We start from the raw sequence: 18,411 nt of genomic DNA, 5'->3' as shown, positions 1-18,411 counted from the left end.
TTGTGCTCACGCCAAAAGCCACCCACACACTCTCTGACTCCCACACAGGTCAGACCAAAATCGTTTATGGCCTTATGAAGGGCAATTTCCCATACACTCATTACGCAAGACAGATAAAACGATTCTAATTCTGGAGGTTTCAGATTTACTTCGTGTAGATTACAAAAACTGGAAATTCGGCTTTCTGATTTATGAACATTAATTATCTTGGAATAAATAAAATGGTAAGAGCACTCAATAGTATCGTGGATAGACATTTTTTGCTCGAGCCTTGAAGTAGTCACATGTCTATCTTCGATTTTCACAGATTTTCTGTTCTGGCAGCACATTTTGTGAGTGATGACAGCTGTACCTGGACAGAGTTTCTCTGTGAGTATTGGCTTATTTGACCCATATTTTGAACTGGAAATCCACCAGGCTGTCAACCTCTTCTCTAGTGTACAGCTGTGGAGGAAGTATTCCAGTCCCTTAAATGGTTATTTATGCTGAATGACTGTGTATTGGATTATTATTGCTTATGTATGAAGGTACAAGCAGCATTTTAATGTTGTGACTGGTCAAAAATGCTATTTTGAACTTTTTATGTGTTGTTCGGTAACTGACTCAAGAACGATGCATCATATCTTATGAGACTATCATGTGAAATTTGAATCAGCATAGTAACCAGTTAATATAGTTATCAGATAAAACACAATATATTGTTCTCTTGAAATTATTAGAGTAGAATTCAGTAACAAATGTGATTTTTTTTTTTGTGAACTCATATTTAGTCATTTTCCACCCCTGCTGGTTTATAAAAAACTAGTTCTAACGGTGTTTAGTTTTTCCCTAATGGTGTGTGTTTTTGAGGGTATTTTTTCCCTTTAAGGAGGACTGGGTGGAGTTACAGTAACGTGCCCGGGGTGCTGGATGCATTTATAAGGAGATGTGGAAAACCGCGTCACTCTGACAAAATGAGTTTCACCTCCCAGTGTTGTTGACAGAGGAGGGATGTTGCACATGGTTCAGCTTTGACTGGCAGACTGAGTTCTTACTACACACACAGACTTTCTCACATTGGACACATTGGACTAAAAGCGCTTTCATGGTAAGACTTCCGTCCGTTTAGCCATGATAATAATATTGAAAACTGGGCTTCAAATCCTCTTAAAGCGAGCTTTCCTGAGCGGTGTGTGATGTGAACAGGGGGGAGGCTGTTTATTTAAATTATATCGATATGAAATTATACTTTTTCACTGTATTCCTCGCGAGGAAACTGTAAGAAATACTCGTGAGTCGCGGTCGTTGGTAGAAAATTACAGTAAGTTGACTTTAAAAGAGCCTTTAGTTGAGCTGTCTGTGGGCAAATTCAGGTCGTTTGTCAGAGTTATAGTAAAGTGTGAGCAGCGGGACAGACTGTTCTCCTGAGCCGCAGCTCGGTTCACTGATGTCCGCCGAGCGAGTCCCATCGAGGCGGGATGGGTGAGTCCTGAGCTGGGTCGGTCCCCGGTCGGCCGCTAGTGGGTGCTGAGGACAACCAGAGGAGTTGTTGTGTGCAGTTTGGTCTTTAAATACCCTTAAATGTACTCATAATCATTTTATATTGTTTTAAATATCTGTCTGCCTAACTATCTATATGTATATATTTCTATATACATGTATCCTATCTATCTGTGTCTGTAATTATCTGGTTATATCTACATATATTTATCCTTATAAAGAAATGAGAGTGTATTTTAATTTATGAAGATATTATTTCTAATGCACTGTAGTAGTATTGGTAGTTGGTTAGACTACTTCCATCTTGATTTTAAAGTTGTTGCTTCACAAGATTGTTGCATATTACATTTATGACTGGTTACATAAATAGGCTCACTCAGCTTACTCATACTAAATGGATTTTTTAAAGGTGATTTCATTTGAAAGCTGCATGTGAAATTTCAAGAGAAAGTAATATTTTGGATGGTTGTAGTAGTTCAGCCTGTAAATATGAATAATTTGTTTCTAGTTCTGCTCTTTAAAGAAATTAAGGCATTGTGATATTACTAAATTATTACAATTTAATAAATCATTCTAATTTGTGAATTACTGAGGTGATTTATGTAATTTATAGCATGAGTCAAAATTGAGTTGCCAAATTGCTTCGGCCTCCCGGGTACCTTCCACACCTGCTGGCTGAGAGCAAATGAGAATCAGCTCAGCTCTAATTTCTTTATTTTCCACCACCAACACCTACTGAATAGGCTTCAATAAACTAATACGGCTCTGACCAGTGTTTAAGTGATTCACATCATAACGAACTGCATGACCGTTATTGTGTAAAGTTTACAGTTTAGGTCATAAAGGAAATGAATCCCAGAGACTAATGATTCACCAGTATCTGCCTACAATCAGGAGGATTTAAGTCTACATAAAAAGATTCAAAGCTTTTATTTTTCACATTACACAATACAGTGTAATGTGAAATGTAGGCTGGCATTGTCTGGAGGGCGTTCTGTCAAGGCAAGTGTGCAATATACAAATTAGAATAAGAATTAGAAAAATAAATTTAAAGTATAAAAATGAATACATAAAAAATAATAAGTAATATATTACATAATTATTAAAATGCTAAGAAAAATGCTATAACAAGTGTATCTTGGCCCAGTGTATGCCATATATTGGACAATTGGAAAACATTTTGGTCATAAACCTAGGCTATGAAAATATAATCTATTTATTTCTCAACCGTAAAGCAAACTATAGAGTAAAATGTATATGCTTAAAAGATTAAGGCTCATTGTTTTTGCAGGTGATTAAGAGAACTAAAACTGCATTTTATTTCAAGGTTAGATATCTTGTCACGCATGTCAAAGTGGGTCATGTCACTTTTATCCCTTCATGCTGTACGCAGTGAATTTTTAGGTGACGTCAATGTTCAAGTTTATGAACTGCATCTATCAGGCCTGTCACATTACGGGCCTCACATATTTGACCTAATAAAAACCAATACATGTAGCGTAAATGTATGTCTGCAACAGGTCTGGTTTGTTAGTAGACTATAACACCGTGTGAAAGTCCCGGTCACACATTTTAGGATATATTTCCTTTAATAAAACCAACTGCAGTTGTCTATTCAGATTATTTGGTAACTCTGGAAACTTGCATCTGTGCAGCTAGTGCTGTGCTGTGAGAACTGCTCTGTTAAGTCACATACTGCTGCATTTTTTAGTATTGAGACCTACTAATGTTGTGGTGGAAATATTTATAATGAAGGCATCTGGTCAGATTTCCGTACAGCCTGCAAAGCTGTGAGTGTTACCAGTAGAGTTTACAGCAAGTTGTAATTAGGAGATGTAAAGCACATACTTTATGCCAGCACCATAATTAAGTCATTTGTAAATGTCCAGTCAGTGAATGGCCTATTGCCTGAAAGAAGAGAGGTGGGAACAGCCAAGGACGACACATCAAGGCTCCTGCATGAGATAAACAAACTGTTTTTTAGCCTCTGCCTTGTCCTTTCAACAGTGCCAGTACACACAATCCTCCTGCAGAGGATTTTCAGCACAGGCTCATACCTTGGCCATGTCTGCTTGTCTCCATGGCGTATCTTCAGTCTTAACCTCATGGGAGAGTTCACTTGTATTTTCAGGCTTGCTATACTGCGCACCAAAGAGACACAAAGGCCCATTCATGCCTGAGAGTGGCTCCATTCATGGACGCTGAGTACTTGCTGGTAGAATTCATAATTGTTCATCGTCTTCCATCTCCGAGGCTCACTGGCGGAAATGACGCCACTGTCGGTTGTTTTAAGGATGACATAAATATTCAAATAGATGCATGGGTCACTGTTTTGTTTGTGGTGGGGTTTTTGTTGCATTATGCATGCTCTGCATTGTTTGCCTCCCACATCGACTGTAGACTCATTAGTGACATGATACAAAGCAGGACTTTGAAGGATAAGATTGCAGCGGGATAGTAAAATTAAGACCTTGCTTTGCCCTCTGGACCAGTCGGAGGGATGGATAACTCAATTGTGGTCTGCAGGTGAATTAGTGAAGTGTACCTGGTGCTTTCTGATCATGAAGATCACTGGATGTGGCTCTGCTGGGACAGAGTCAGGGCCTCGGGGTACTGAGCAGCATCCCTGCTGGAATCTGGAAGAGTACTGAGTACTTTGCTTGTGGACTTTGCAACAGGGTGGAGGCCCAGTGCTTACACACTGTGTCAACTGGTCTGTTGAACCTAACCTTGGACCTTCCACCTTGTGAGTAAAGCCAAGAAAGCAAATTTCACCTTTCACATAAAAGCAGGATGACCAGGGGTTAGGGATGGAACTTAAAACCTGGTTCTGTGTGGGGATTTGTTCCTCTCTGCCTTTCCCTATCCGCTCTCTGCGTCGCTGCCCGTTCACGGCAGCAGCAGAGGGAGGGCGACGAGGACTGTTTATTGTGTATCGTAAAAGTTTATTGTAAAAGGCTTGTAGCCCTTCTAAACAGTAATTATTCTATTGAACCCTGGGCTGCTGCAGCAATAGCCCCAAAAGGACTTTAGCCCTTTTTTTTGGGAGCATTGGGTTCCCAAAGGCTCTAAACCCCAGTGACTTGTCCAGGGCTCCCCCATATTGGTGGCATGATGAACCATCAGTTTGGATCCAGAAAAGTGCTACATGCAAAAAGTTGATATCAGTGTTGGCATCTGGAAACAAGCAAGGTGGCAGCTATTTTGTTGTTTTAAATATAGCATTTTACATTAAATGCAACTATGGCATGACACAGTCTTTGTTTTTACTCATTAGCTGGTTTAAAACTGGAATACAAAGTGTTTCTTTCATCTGCAGATATGGGACATATTTCACAACAATACTCTAGGGAGTCAACGCATTACGTGTTATAAACCATTTTGAAAATAACAGCTTTGTTATAAAATTTTCCGTAGGACAAGCGTCATCCGTTCCTGCCCCCATCTGTTGCAGTGTGACGTCTGTAGACATATATTATAATATATATATAGAATAATTGATTATTTAATCAACTAAAATATATTACGACCCGTAGCTGAATCTAAATCAAACCTACTTGTCCCTAAGTGTGTTTGTAGGCGCTGTGCTTTGGTGTGCCGTCTCAGTGGTGGAGTGTGTCTGTCAGCATCACAGGAATTCTGCACAATTAGCCCCTGTTGTGAGGGCGGATACTGCAGGGTTTCATGGTCACAGAGAGGAAGGAGGGCGAGGAGTGCTGCTGCCCTCCCACATCTGACCCAGAGGTTGTGCAATAGCCTGCACATCAGACAAATGGCTTTAAGCTAGAACCACAAAGAGAAACACATGGCAGCTGCCAGAGCAGACTGAAGTCATTTACTGGGCTTTTGTTGTGACTGTTGTTTCTTAGAGGCTCACCTAAAACAATGTGGTGTTTCAGGAATGCAAGTTGCTATGTACTGTACCGAGTAAATATTAAAGACAAAATCCACAGGAAAAAATATTTACCTTCTACTCTCACAAAAATGCTTTTTATGTACTTATCCGAGGCAGAGATCTGGGACTTATAGGTCTGTAATTATGTTCCTGCTGTATTAATCATATATGTTATTGAATCTATAGCTGTTTGTGTTTCGAGCCTCCAAGTATCTGGAGTATCTATCCTGACCTATGACCTGCCTTGTAGGATGAGTGCATGCAGCTGGGTGTACTGGATGGTCTTGTGTTCCAGATGTGCACTGTTTATATGCCCTGTTTATGGACATTTCACACTGATGAAGGTGTGAACGGAAAAAATCTAAGGGAGTGATGTAACGCAAAAGCCAAATGTGGACATTTTATTCATGTTTTTGTTTTTAAAGCCTAATTCTGACACACCTGCTGTAACAAGATGTGAATGTAAAAGAAAGCAGAGTGACTCAGTTTTCTGTTTGTCTCCAACAGCTTACTGCTGGCTAGAATGAAGCCGTGATGGGTTTGATGGAGCTGACTCGTGTTGGAGCTTTAGACCGATATCAAACAGACCTTCATGCTTTTTAAGAACACAGTTTCTGCTACAACATGGCCGGGAGTCAGAACAACTACTGGGGACAGCATGACCTGAACAGGTACCCAAACATACAAACATTCCTTTAACTTTTATATAATAAAAACATACAATATCAGGAGTATCATTCTGTGGCAATTCATATTAAATACACACAAAAACAAAAACAAAAAAAAGTTATTTTTAAAGTTATTATTTTGTCATGTTTGATGTGAAAATCAACAAGTTCAACAATCTACACCCCAAAGCAAATCTTTAAGCTGTTATAATAGATGAACACATGCAATTGTTTAAAAACCATCTAGCATTCAGTCACATTCACTTTAAATTATTCCCAGAGTTAATCCTCTAATTATGTCCATCATATTCTTTGAAAATGTTAATGTTAACTACAAATGTATTAATCTTGACATTGTATAAGGAAAGAGTGAAAAGAAAACATTTAACAGGAAAAAAAGCTGAGTAAAATTAACAGTGGAGGGATCTCTCTTCCAAGACAGACAGACACGCAATAGTTGTTGTTCATACAGAGTAGACAGTATTACTATAGTTAATAGATAAAAGATAATATAGAGAAACAGGATGACAATATTCGGTAAACAAAAAGCAAACATACTTCCACTGCTGTTACATGATGCAAATATATGAAGGAGAGCAGAACATATGTTCTGTTAAACCTTATGTCATGCATGTTATTTCACATATAATGACTTACTCATGTCAGGTTATGTGCAAGAATGATTTACACATGTACTCCTGTGTATGGATTTCTCAACCTCTGTTGCTTTGCAGAATGTGCTTTGGCCTGAGTGCTGACATGGAACACAACCCGACAGAGCATCAACAACAGCAAATGGCCAAGGAATTTAACTGTGAGTCTTTTACGTGTTATTTTTTACATATGAGTAAATGAAACAAAGAAAACTACAGATTTAAAACTGCTTACAATGAACTTGGATGCATATGATACTGATGGTTTCAATTTGACAGAATCTCAATTAATATTTCTAAGGAATATTCAAATATTAACATCATGGTTTTTGAAAATGAATAGCGACTATAACCCGTTTTGGACTGGTGTGAGTTATATTAGAATTAACTGTTAAACCTTGAGATAGGAAGGAACGTGTGTTCAAGACAGACAGTACACATGATTATGAGTTATCTATGAAATTAAATTAAAGTAAACCAAACAAAACAATGATAACTTTCTACAGCAACCGACTTTTTTACTGTCTATGTCTGATCTTTTTCATTGTAAAACCACGTAAAGGCTTTGACAAGTGCTATAAATGTTTTGCTATACTAAATCATTCATTTTCTTAATGTTGTGATCATTTTTAAATGAAGTTAATTTGTACAATTGTGCCAGTAGAAATATACATTCTTAAGAGTTTAAACCCTGTTTGACTAATAAAACAGCGTGTAGACAGGGAGGTGAGTTTGTCATCACTGGACTGAGCTGTGTAGCAGAGGAGAGAGCCGGGTAAACTATTGCTCCCTGATCAGCAGCTGTTCTTGCAGTCTGGGGCACGTCGGATGTTTCCACAGAGAAGGACATGGGAAGCTCCGTTAAGATTACGGCCTGCCCCGCAGATAATGGCGATTCCTGTGTTAATCAGGGTGTTGTGGCTGATGTTTGACGAAGAGGGTGATAGGTTAAGCCGTTGTTTTCAACATGTTTTTACTCCCGTTTCCTGTACGATACCTTCAGCAAAACAGGAGGCTTTTTTCTAAGCAGAGTGAGCAGCCCACTCCCACTTGTATATTTCCCCTCCCACACCATCACTACACTCAAGTTAAGAGTTAAGAGTTTTTTCTCATTGCAAGTTGTTTTCCATGTTTCTTCCTCTGAGAATAGTATCTGCACTGAAGGAAACAACAGTGATAGCAAAACCCCGTATAACAAAGCAGTGGTATCTTGGTGTACAATACATATCATGAATTATATTTAATAAACGATTGTTTCTCCCTTTCCCAGGCAACATCTCACAACCTCCTTTCTACTCTGATAATTATGGCCTAATATCTGACAACATAGTGCGGCCCAACGAGGGAGACCAGGTGGTCCCTTCCTCCCAGAGGCGGACATTGTTTGGGGGCCACCAGAGAGAAGTCAAACCCCTACCGCCTCTGCCTGACCCGGAGGAGCTCATGTCTGATGAGGCAGCTGATAGCGAGGTGGAGTTTTTTACCAGTGACCGACGGCGCCTTTTGCCCAGAAGCTGCCCCAAGGCCATGTGCAGGGGCATGAACAGAGACTTTGGCCAAGTAAATTACGCCTACCAGGAGAGCTCGTTGCAGGCTGGTGGTGCTGGGGTTGGCTCCATGGCTTTCTCTTGGCCAGCCAGAGAGGACAGACCGGGTAGAGGAAGCGGGTTTGGAGTCAACATGTGGGCGCTGTCTCTCCAGAGAGAAGACCACCAGCACGAGATTTCTGATACTTTGTGTACCAAACAGTCAGACCAACACCAGGCACCCAGACTCCGCTTCTCCTGTGCAGGCCCTGCTTTCCAGCCTCTCCACAGCAGCAGCACAACCTGCCCGACTGACAAGCCACTAATCCCTCCTCGTATCCCGATCCCGCCGAAACCTGCTGCTCTCTCAAAGACAACGAGCGCCAGTGAGGAAGACAAGCCTCCAAAAATTCCTCCAAGGGTCCCCTTAGTCCCGCCCTGCCCACCACGTACCCCGAGCCCCAAAAGCCTTCCAATTTACATCAATGGTGTGATGCCTGCCACACAGAGTTTTGCTGCTAACCCCAAATATGTGAGTAAGGCATTACAGAGACAGCAGAGTGAAAGGGCGCCACCTGCAGCTCAGTTTTCTCCCTGCATTGTTCCCATTTTGAAGGATGGCAGACAGGCTAGTGCTACACACTACATCCTCCTGCCGCCGGGTCGACCGGCGTACTCTGACAGACGAGAAAGACTCCTGAGTGAACCGGTGAGGACGGGAACCAGCAGCGTCTGGCAGAAGAGATAGAAACTCTGGCTTATGTTCCTGTCTGAAACTTGATGAGTACAAAACTGCGACTGACATCATTAATAATCACATGATACACTATTGTACAGAGTGAAAACATCTACATGCTACATTCACATGTCTAATGTCATATTGGTGTTATTTTTAAATGACTAATGTATTTCAAGATCACTTGTGTAACACAACACTGTGAGGTTTTTGTCTGTTTTTAACTGAACATTTTACCGGTCAGTATTTATAGCGACGTCTCCTCTAGTTCAACCTGGAACACATCCAGTTTCACTAATAGTGGAGAAATATTTACCTCCTATAACACTTTTCATTTTTGGTTTTTCAGTTTTCTCACTGGGAAAGTGTGTCATCGCCCATTAATTTTTATGTCTGACAGCCATGTGCTCATATCACTAAAACAAACGGAGCTAATACTATATGTCTTACAAGCGAGCAAATAATTACTGTACGTACAAGCTGGGCTTGTACCAAACTGTTCCTCCCATGTACATTATTTTTTATGACAATGCTGCTTGAAAAAAAAGTATAATGTATTGAGAGATATAATATTTTGCCGAATAATTCTCACATTAAGATTTATGGTAAATATTAGATGACACAACACAAACAAAACATGCTTTGAACTACAGTGATATCAAACATTTTGTGCCTTTTGCAGGCTCTTTGTGCAAGCATGCTTCATTTCTTACTATCAGAAAGCTGAACCGAGCTGCGTCCTACCTGCAAAACACTCAACATTCTCATTTTAAGCGTTGACTGTTGAATCATATTCTATGCTCGTGTGGACAAAGTTTAATTTATTTAAAAGAAATTTCTGCGAGCAGAATATAAACAAAAGAGCATGCCCACCACCTGAATTCAGAACACATGACTGAAACCTGCTGTCACCCTTAAATTGACTGACAGGTCTTTTAATACATATGAAGAACACTAGCCAACAAGTCATTAATGTTTTCTGGTGTTAAAGGTTTTACATCAGTAATGTTTGTGTAAACAAGAGTAAAAGAGGCCTTTATTTTCAATTATGGTCAGTTGACAAACTTTTAAATCACTATGATGAATTATTTTAATTATGTATGTGTACTGAGCTCAAATAATGTATATATATGGTTAAAAAAGTACAGATTGGGCCTTTAATGCTTCTTTTTTGTGTGTGTGGGCATGGAAATCTTGTTACGTTTACATGTTGAGCTGCAGACCCACATTTACAACCTTTGTTACATCAACAGGTTGGAAGTTCTCAGATTCTGTGTTGACCCGAGCAAAGACTGTTTCTAAGTTCATAATGTTTGTGTCAAAAGTAAATCATTGTAAAATTGTGTTTTTAATCTATTTATAGAAATAAAATAACTTATTCATTCTATGATAGGCTCAATGTCTTTTTCTTTTTACATTGGATTCACATTAAACTACAGCTTTCATTTGAAAACAGGAAACATCACCTCTTCAGCCCCTCCAAGATCTTTATGTATAATTCATTCAAGGCAACTTGTTCCAGTGAGAATATTGATAGTTTGGTAACATATGCACGAGGGACTGCTATGATTGGCGGAAGTTGTGCGAAACTACAATTGGTCAAACTGTGGAAAAGTTGGGTAAATTTGGTTGGATTTTGTGTTGATTGTTGTGATTGCAACATCCTGGAGAGACAAATAGATACATAATATTGGATTTGGAAGAAGGAGAGACTGTTGGTGCAAAAAATTGATTGACTGTAAATCTACTGCAATGACATTAAACATACTGTAATGCAGACAAAAGGAAATGCCAAGGATACCAATAAGGAATTACTGTTATTCTTCTATTTTACTGGCTTATATACAATATATTGTGTGTGTATATATCTCGATGAACCCATTTCTGTAAAATGTTTTACATTAAGGAAGTACAAACATATCTTTACTTAAAATAACCCCTCACCTAGATTACTTATGACTTAAATAAGCGGTAAATATATCTTTAAATATACCGTTAACTTGAAAATTGTATATTTTTTATATTTTTGACCATAGACAAAGCATTTTAGGACTTTTTCCATTTTGCAATCCGTCTAAAAGCTTCTGAAAAAAAAACAAGTTCTGAGACAAATTTTAATGGAGCAACAACTGATGGTGGATCAAATCTGCTCACAAATGTATGAGCCGCAGGATGACTGATGTACAGAAAATAAAGGGTGATGATCATTTTCCTTCGCCAAGCATGTGATGAAGACGACAGTGGGACAGTGCCTTTGGTGGGAGAGTCTTCAAAAACCATTTCTTGTCCATGCTATCATATCTTCTCACACTTAATATTCACAGTTCATTTGCCATGAACCCAAATGGCATTTGGGTATCATGGTGACTGATACTAAAAGTACAAACCATACAACTATGGTGTCGTACCAAATCATGCTCACGTGTATCGCACAACTTCTGTCTCTCTTTACTCTGACCTCTACATTTATTATCACTCTCCATTAGAACAGATGAATCAGAAATGTCACAAAAGTAAACTTGGAAAAAACTAACATTGTTTAAGTATCAAACTTTCACATGTGTAGGAATTTCCAAATCCATCTGTTTTCATTCATTTGTAATCAGTTATGTGTTAAACATCTAATCATAATGACAGTGACAATGACAAAAAAAAGTTAATTCTACTATGAAGTAATTCCTTGTGCTTGCAAAATAAGTTAAAAAATAAACACATAAAACCTTTACTAATCCCTCCTTTCACCCCCACCCACCGTTCCCTCACCCCTGCAGTTCCTTATTGGCCTTATTGAACTTTGACCTGTGCTCTTCTACAGGCACGGCCCCAGCCGTCTCATCTCCTCGGGCTGAGGTCCTTCGTGCAGCCTTGGGGCTGTCAGAGATGGGATTTTTGACGGTCACTTTACCGCCAGGCCCGGTTGAGCAGTTTGACTTCTGCCAGGCGTTTGCTGATCATGGTGGCAAAGAAAAGAGCGAAGAGTACACTACTGATCAGCATGTAGTCGTAGTCGTCTTTTAGTACGTCAAACTGCTTTGAGGGATAGACACGCGTCTGGTAGATGTCGAGACCGTATGCCACCACCTGCAAGGGGAAAAGTAACATTGCCATATTAACGTAATCATTTACGTGGAAAGGGAGAGAACATTTTGTTGACAGTATAAACACTTGATAGAATTGCATTTCTATGGCTATTTTACAATACCATTCCACAGTATTGTGTCAAAATAGATAGAATAGGCCTGAGGTGTTCATAAATAATAAAAATCTTGTTTATCCTAAGCGTTTTGTGCTTGTTGTCTTTTAAATGTAATTTGATGTCTTTAAAGTATCTTATTTGTGATGTATTTCTATTTTTAATGTGTTTCCGGTAAAGCACTGTGAATTGCCTTTTGTCTGAATGGTACTTAAAAAAAAAAACTTTAAAGATTTCCTTCTGTCAAAACATTTTGAATAAATTTAGAATAAAACAATTGGTACAACAAGAAATGCCTCTCTTTATCACAGTACTGTGATGGCAGACTCACCAGGCAGGTCGACTCCAGTCCAGAAGGGGCAGTGTAGATTCCTCGCACTCTTGATACAGTCTGATTGTAGTTGATGAACCACTCTGTACGGATCAGCAACTCTGGTGCGTACGGTATCAGGTTCTCTTCACTGCAGATCAAAGTGAACAGGTTAGACAGAGAAACACTGGAAAACAACTAAAACGTTTAAAATCAAGCCTGACTGGAGGACTCACCGGCTTTGTTCAGACACTATTTCTGGCCTCCGAGGGTCAAGGAACATCTTGGGTAATGACAAAATCCCTCCAGATGGCAAGCCAACTGTAGCAAAGAAAATCCATTGAAAACATTAAAAAAATGCAACAGGTCAAACAACATTGAAAAGGCCTTATTGTTCATAAGAAAAGGTTGGTTTGCCAGAAAAAATGAAACACAGTCATATACCTCATCCCATAAGACTAGACTGGAAACTTACTGAGCAGATGTCGGCTGGTGATGCCCTTCTCAGTCAGTGTGGCCTCCAGGGTAGAAATGTAGGAGGGGAAAATGTAAGACTGCTGGAGCACCTGAGGAGCATGTGGTCGGTCCAGTGAACTGAACACAGTGCTGTTGTAGAGCTCCATCCCCTCATACAGTTCAATAACAGAGAACTCGTTCCTACGAGACTTGGTGCTCCAGTATTCGTACTGCAGAGTGAAACAGAGATGGGGACATATACAGCAGTGAGATCACAAGACCCTCAAGGCATCACCTGTGCATCATCAATGTTTCATTACAGCGTGGGTGCTTAGTCATTTTTATAGAGCTGCAGTGAGCTAACAATGCATTCTTTCTGTCACAGAGCAAAAAGCAACAAAACAATTAAATCCTTTTTATTTTTATCATTATTTTAGCAGTCAGTAACACTCACCACCACCCAGTTTTCAGAGTGCACAACATGCACCGGTCCTCTGGCCTTTCTCTGAACAGCCTCGTGGATGATGCGACCAGTAACGCCATCGATCAGGAGGATCCCAACAAAGCTTCGCTCCTGATGCAAGTCTGTGCTCTCCGTCACCACAGCCAGTAGATTGGGGTTCAGGTACTGTAAGAAATGAGATGAAACATCATTCAGTATCTTAAATCAATCAATCCTTTATCGTCAAATGCATACACCCCCATACACTATACACACGTTTCACTAATACTCACTAATGAAGAAATTCTGGCTCATTTTTATTTCCCACAACAACCATGACTGACAAATTATGGTCACATTTCTAAATAATTAAGGCATATGGCCTCCACTAATAACTATATTATAAATAAATCATTTTTAGAAGTAAAATAAGCTTTTTCAACCTTGTGTAGTGTATTAGTGTAAGTGTAATAATTTTTAGATGTCAAATGGTGCCTGTCTTTATTTAGAAAAACTTGAATTTACAAATACACATGACCTAATAAATAAATAAATAAATAAACTAACTATTAAAAGGGGGCTAGGTGACTTTGACAAAGAGGTTGTTTTGTTTTCACAGATTGCATGTCTGCATGATAAACTGAGACGCAAGACATGAAAAGAGTGAGGATATATAGTTGAAGTGGGAAAGACACCAGTACTTGTTGTTCATCCTGTAATACACTTTTGTATTGTGGGGGTATAATAAACATTGCAGTCTCCACAGTTCCCTGACAGGGCTTGGGAGTTTTTCACTAAAATTATAAGCAAGAACTACAGTAAGGAGTGTCCCAGTAGAAAAACACAGGGATTATTCTTATTCAGAGTCAGTGGCGGAGGGGGGGATATGATTCACTGGGGAAACAGTGACATGATGGTGTGATGGTATTTTTTTGGAAAGATTAGTTTTCAGCCTACATCAGTAGACAGGGAGTGACTGTGTTTCTGACTGAAGTGGGAAAGAAAGAAGTCAAGACAACTAACACAACAAATTTAGCACCAATAAGAGCAACGATACACATAACCTTCTCAACACTCCTTCCAAACTGTAGTTAGTAAGGTTTAAGGGAAAGTTATCATACCTTATAGAGGACACTACGGTCTCCCATTACTCTTCCCTGGGAGTGCACATGCTCATTGGGTCTTTTTCCTTTGACAGAGACAATCTTCTGTACCTCGGCGGGGATGACGACCTCCCAGATCAGCTCTGTCGACAAGTCCTGAGTGCACAAAAACATCCAGATTCATACTTTCAGCTATCTGTGATTTAAGTATCATTTAATGGGAACTCACTGTGAGAAGAACGCAGTGTGAGAACAGGAACAATAAACACACCTCAGGCTATATTGCTCATTCTCAGAATATCTAATCTTTATTGTCCATTTCCCTTTCACACTAAAAGTATAGTACTGGCTCTTGATCTATTAAGATTTTTAATTAATTAATTAGTTATATGAAATATATTTGAGTGTCCTTGATCCCTTTTTTATTTCTGAAATATGGAGTAAAAGTATCACTGCAATTATAAACAATAACACTGAACACTGACTAGAATATCTGAAACTCGAAACTCTTGAGCCTTGAATGTTCACTTGCCGTTCGTAGCCTGTAGCCAGAAAGTCTTCCCTGGGTGGAGTCAACAAGATAAAAGAATATGGATGAGGCCATCTCCTGGAGCTGCTGTAGTACATTCTTTGTAGAGGGGAAAGCAGACACCTGTGGAAAAACAGTAGATGATACAATATTTTACTACATTGGTTCTTGGTGACTGAATCAAAGAACTAAAGGAAGAAAAGAGTCATGTTTTGGCCTGATGGGTGTGGATACGGAGAGAAACACAACATATATGTCTGTATCTCTATTAGTCCATGTAGAATGTTGATCTGGTGTGTGAGGAGGTTGAAAGTTTGTCACTGACCTTGTACTGGTCATCAACTAGTAGTAAGACCTTAGCATAATCCTGGTCCATGAGAGGCAGCATGAGTGACTGAAGAATTGGCTGAGGCAGAGCGGGTGGACTGATGTGACTCTTCTTTCCAAAAATTGGATTAAATACATGGAGTGTGGCCAGGCCTGTATCCTAAAAATGGAACAAAAAATATATGAAGAATGGCAAAAACAACTGCACACCACTTCTAAAGTTACACAGGCTACACCAATGTTTTCCTTTAAAGTTCTGCTCACTGCTGGAGAAATAGTATGCAGCTTTTTGCCAGGGAGGCGACTGTGGCTCAGGAGGTAGAGCGGGTCGTCCACTAATCCGTGAAGGTTGGCAGTCCTTGAGCAAGATACCCCAAAGTGCTCCCAATACTGTGCCATCAGTGTATGAATTAAACAGTTTCTGATGAGCAGTTGGCAGTGTGTGAATATGACATGTAGCGTAGTGGTCGAAAAGGTGCTTTATAAGGAGAAGTACAGTCCATTTCCCTTGCTTACATGGCACGCTCAGTAAAAACGTACCTCTCTTAAAGCACCACACTCTGTGTGAGGTACAAACTTAACTGTTGATTTTACAGTGAAGTAATTTGCTTTATTGATGTCCATGTGGCCCATAAGATAATAATAATTGACTCCCACCCTTGTTATTAGATACCTTGTCTTTGATGAGCAGTGTGCACTGTGGCGGATGAGGGAAGTGTGCAGTGGTCCGTTGCACCATTAGTTTGAAGGCTGCATTAGATGGGATGTTGTCCAGGTAGTGCCTCCATAAAATACTGCCGGTCTTGCTGTCAATCCCAAAGAGCTTAACAATGAAAAAAAAAAAAACAGAGGATGAACTGTACAGGAACGTTTCAGAGACGCCTGCTGGAGTCTATTTATTAGTGTTTTATTTCACTTTCTGCCTGCTGACCATAGACAAAACAAAAGTTCAGCTCATCTCTCCTGAAACACTAACAAACAGAAACTAAATGAGAGGGTAAAGCTTTAGTCACTCAGTCTCTTACCTTGCCAGATGCAGTAACCATAACCATCATCTTCTGCAAGTTGAACTCGTCTCTGGAGAGGTTCTCGATGGTCACTTCGTTTTTAACTTGACTGCGAGGCTTCCGTGCATCGTAGAACAGCTTCCAGAGGTGGGCAATCCAGGCCTGCAGCAAGATGAGCTGAGAGGAGAGCCTCTTCAACACCATGGACATCAGGCCGTCTGGACACATTACAGTGAGAACACAGGCGCTGCTTAATGACTTTCAGTGGATTCAAGTCACATTTAAGGATGTCATTTCACGACTTATTAGACGTTTCTTGCAGTGGACGTTGTGGTATTGTCATTGCAGGCAAATCACAGGTTTAGATTACAACATTAAAAGGCTCTGTAGATCACTGTATGTGTAGAAACTATAATACTATAAATGAATACTTGTTTAACAACAATACAGGAACAAATTTGGCTTTACAGAAATACAAGAGAAAGAAAGATTCAGTGGATATGGTGAGGTATTTTTAGTCAACCTTAAGAACCATTAAGCAAGTTTTATTGAGGAAAAGCAGAGTATTACCTTGAATGGCTGAATCCAAGCGCAGCAATAAAAACAAGACAAAAACAAAAGAAAGTGAAGCCAAAAGCAGCCAAGCAAACACACCCAAGAATCAATTAAGGCCTTCAGGCCAGCAGCAAGCTCAAAAATATTTTTAAAAAAAAACACTACAGCTTTGATGATTAAATGCAGGTGCTGAGCAGCTGTAGTAAGGATAAAAGTAAAAGCAACAATTCAGTGGACTAAATTATTAGCTCTATATTAACAGAAAATCCCAAAATTATGAGACAAGCTTGAAAAACTACCCTTAAGATTAGGAACTGGACAGCTGCCTAAAGCTTCTAGGACATGTGAGAACGACTTAAACTTCAAAATAATACATAAAACACAGAATATTAATCCAAAGCAGAGATTAGTATTTAGAACAGACTTAAACATGGGAGTAAAAACACATGAAGGGGATTCTCGTTTGACATTTACCGGCCTTTTTGCCAAACTCTCCCTCCAGCTCTGCCTGCGTTCCTGTGAGAGGCAGATCCACCATTTCCATTGTCACCACATCTGACAGGGCCTCCTCTCTTGTCCACATTACACGCCCTGGAAAACAAGACTCATTATTGGTCTGCAATCATTCATTCCACTTTCCACACCCTGTGGCAGTATGCAATTTGTGTGGACACTTTCCATGAATTATGACACAAAACACCCTCCCCCCCCGCTGGCTCGTGTTTGTGGAAAGGACAAGATTGTGTGTATGTTATGAAAACCAAAAGCCTGTTTGCGCTCCACACAGTGGTCAGATGTTGGCAGCATTTATGATGATTAAGAAGTGGAATGTACCCAAATGTTATCGTAACGCAAATCATGGCTCACCAGTCTGTTTGCACGTTGGAAAGATGTACTGGATCTTAACAGTAAACAGTGACACACAAATCAAAAGCTTCAAGCTATTTCCCTTGGTGGCTATAAATGCCACGTGACTCCCTACAACACATCTCCTGCAGACACCTGTATAAGAATTACAGGCGCCTCCATTTTCATGCTGCTTAATGAAAAACACATGTGTGTGGGCCAAATAAAATTCCTGAAAAATTAGGTTTTTTTTATGACTATGAGCAGGTTTTTTTAAATGTTTTAACTTTGGCGCCCCTCAGTGGTAGACTCAAAAAAAGACAGTGGCGCGTGACAATGCTTCAGTAACATTAAACAGTGCAGACTGACAGAGCACTCTTTCTAAAGCTAATGATGCTTCCTGTTTTATCCATACCTGGCTGTTGTATGAAAGTGAGTGTGTGATCCTCTGTCTGCACCATGACCCTGTAGCCAACAGAGTCGTCTTTCTTGAGGAAGGCCTGGACATGCAGCTGGGAGACAGAATAAAAATGACCTTTAAAATTAAAATTGTGAACATCCTAATACTTGATGTGCACATGCCAAACATTCCCAAACTAGACTGATGTGCTCTGAAAGTAATCATATTAATCATCATATTGTTGTTGACCAGCCTGATGTCAAACATGCTGAAGAATAACTGGGAA

At 39.7% G+C, this 18,411-nt stretch overlaps 2 protein-coding genes across 2 annotated transcripts in view; one reads left to right on the top strand and one right to left on the bottom strand.

Moving 5' to 3' along the window:
* Nucleotides 1-953: 953 nt before the first annotated feature.
* LOC118325007 (ERBB receptor feedback inhibitor 1) lies at nucleotides 954-10,344 on the top strand. The gene is made up of 4 exons (XM_035657550.1): nucleotides 954-1,087; nucleotides 5,882-6,045; nucleotides 6,777-6,856; nucleotides 7,966-10,344. Exons 2-4 carry the CDS (start codon nucleotides 5,999-6,001, stop codon nucleotides 8,967-8,969), a joined length of 1,131 nt encoding a protein of 376 aa, XP_035513443.1. The 5' UTR covers nucleotides 954-1,087; nucleotides 5,882-5,998; the 3' UTR covers nucleotides 8,970-10,344.
* Nucleotides 10,345-11,057: 713 nt separating this feature from the next.
* emc1 (ER membrane protein complex subunit 1) overlaps nucleotides 11,058-18,411 on the bottom strand; it is a 10,467-nt gene continuing 3,113 nt past the window's right edge. The window contains exons 11-22 of the mRNA XM_035657541.1: nucleotides 18,141-18,237; nucleotides 17,354-17,470; nucleotides 16,343-16,542; nucleotides 15,991-16,140; nucleotides 15,316-15,477; nucleotides 14,994-15,113; nucleotides 14,480-14,617; nucleotides 13,371-13,544; nucleotides 12,936-13,146; nucleotides 12,697-12,781; nucleotides 12,482-12,611; nucleotides 11,058-12,038 (exon numbers count right to left, since the gene is read on the bottom strand). Of these exons, the coding sequence (XP_035513434.1) occupies nucleotides 11,859-12,038; nucleotides 12,482-12,611; nucleotides 12,697-12,781; nucleotides 12,936-13,146; nucleotides 13,371-13,544; nucleotides 14,480-14,617; nucleotides 14,994-15,113; nucleotides 15,316-15,477; nucleotides 15,991-16,140; nucleotides 16,343-16,542; nucleotides 17,354-17,470; nucleotides 18,141-18,237 (1,764 nt within the window). The 3' untranslated portion in view covers nucleotides 11,058-11,858. The remainder of the gene's footprint in view (nucleotides 12,039-12,481; nucleotides 12,612-12,696; nucleotides 12,782-12,935; nucleotides 13,147-13,370; nucleotides 13,545-14,479; nucleotides 14,618-14,993; nucleotides 15,114-15,315; nucleotides 15,478-15,990; nucleotides 16,141-16,342; nucleotides 16,543-17,353; nucleotides 17,471-18,140; nucleotides 18,238-18,411) is intronic.

This window comes from Morone saxatilis, unplaced genomic scaffold (assembly GCF_004916995.1).
Source record: "Morone saxatilis isolate NCDOM2014 unplaced genomic scaffold, NCSU_SB_2.0 Contig15, whole genome shotgun sequence".
Classification (NCBI taxonomy): Eukaryota; Metazoa; Chordata; class Actinopteri; family Moronidae; genus Morone; species Morone saxatilis.
This window is presented reverse-complemented; position numbering and strand designations above follow the sequence as displayed.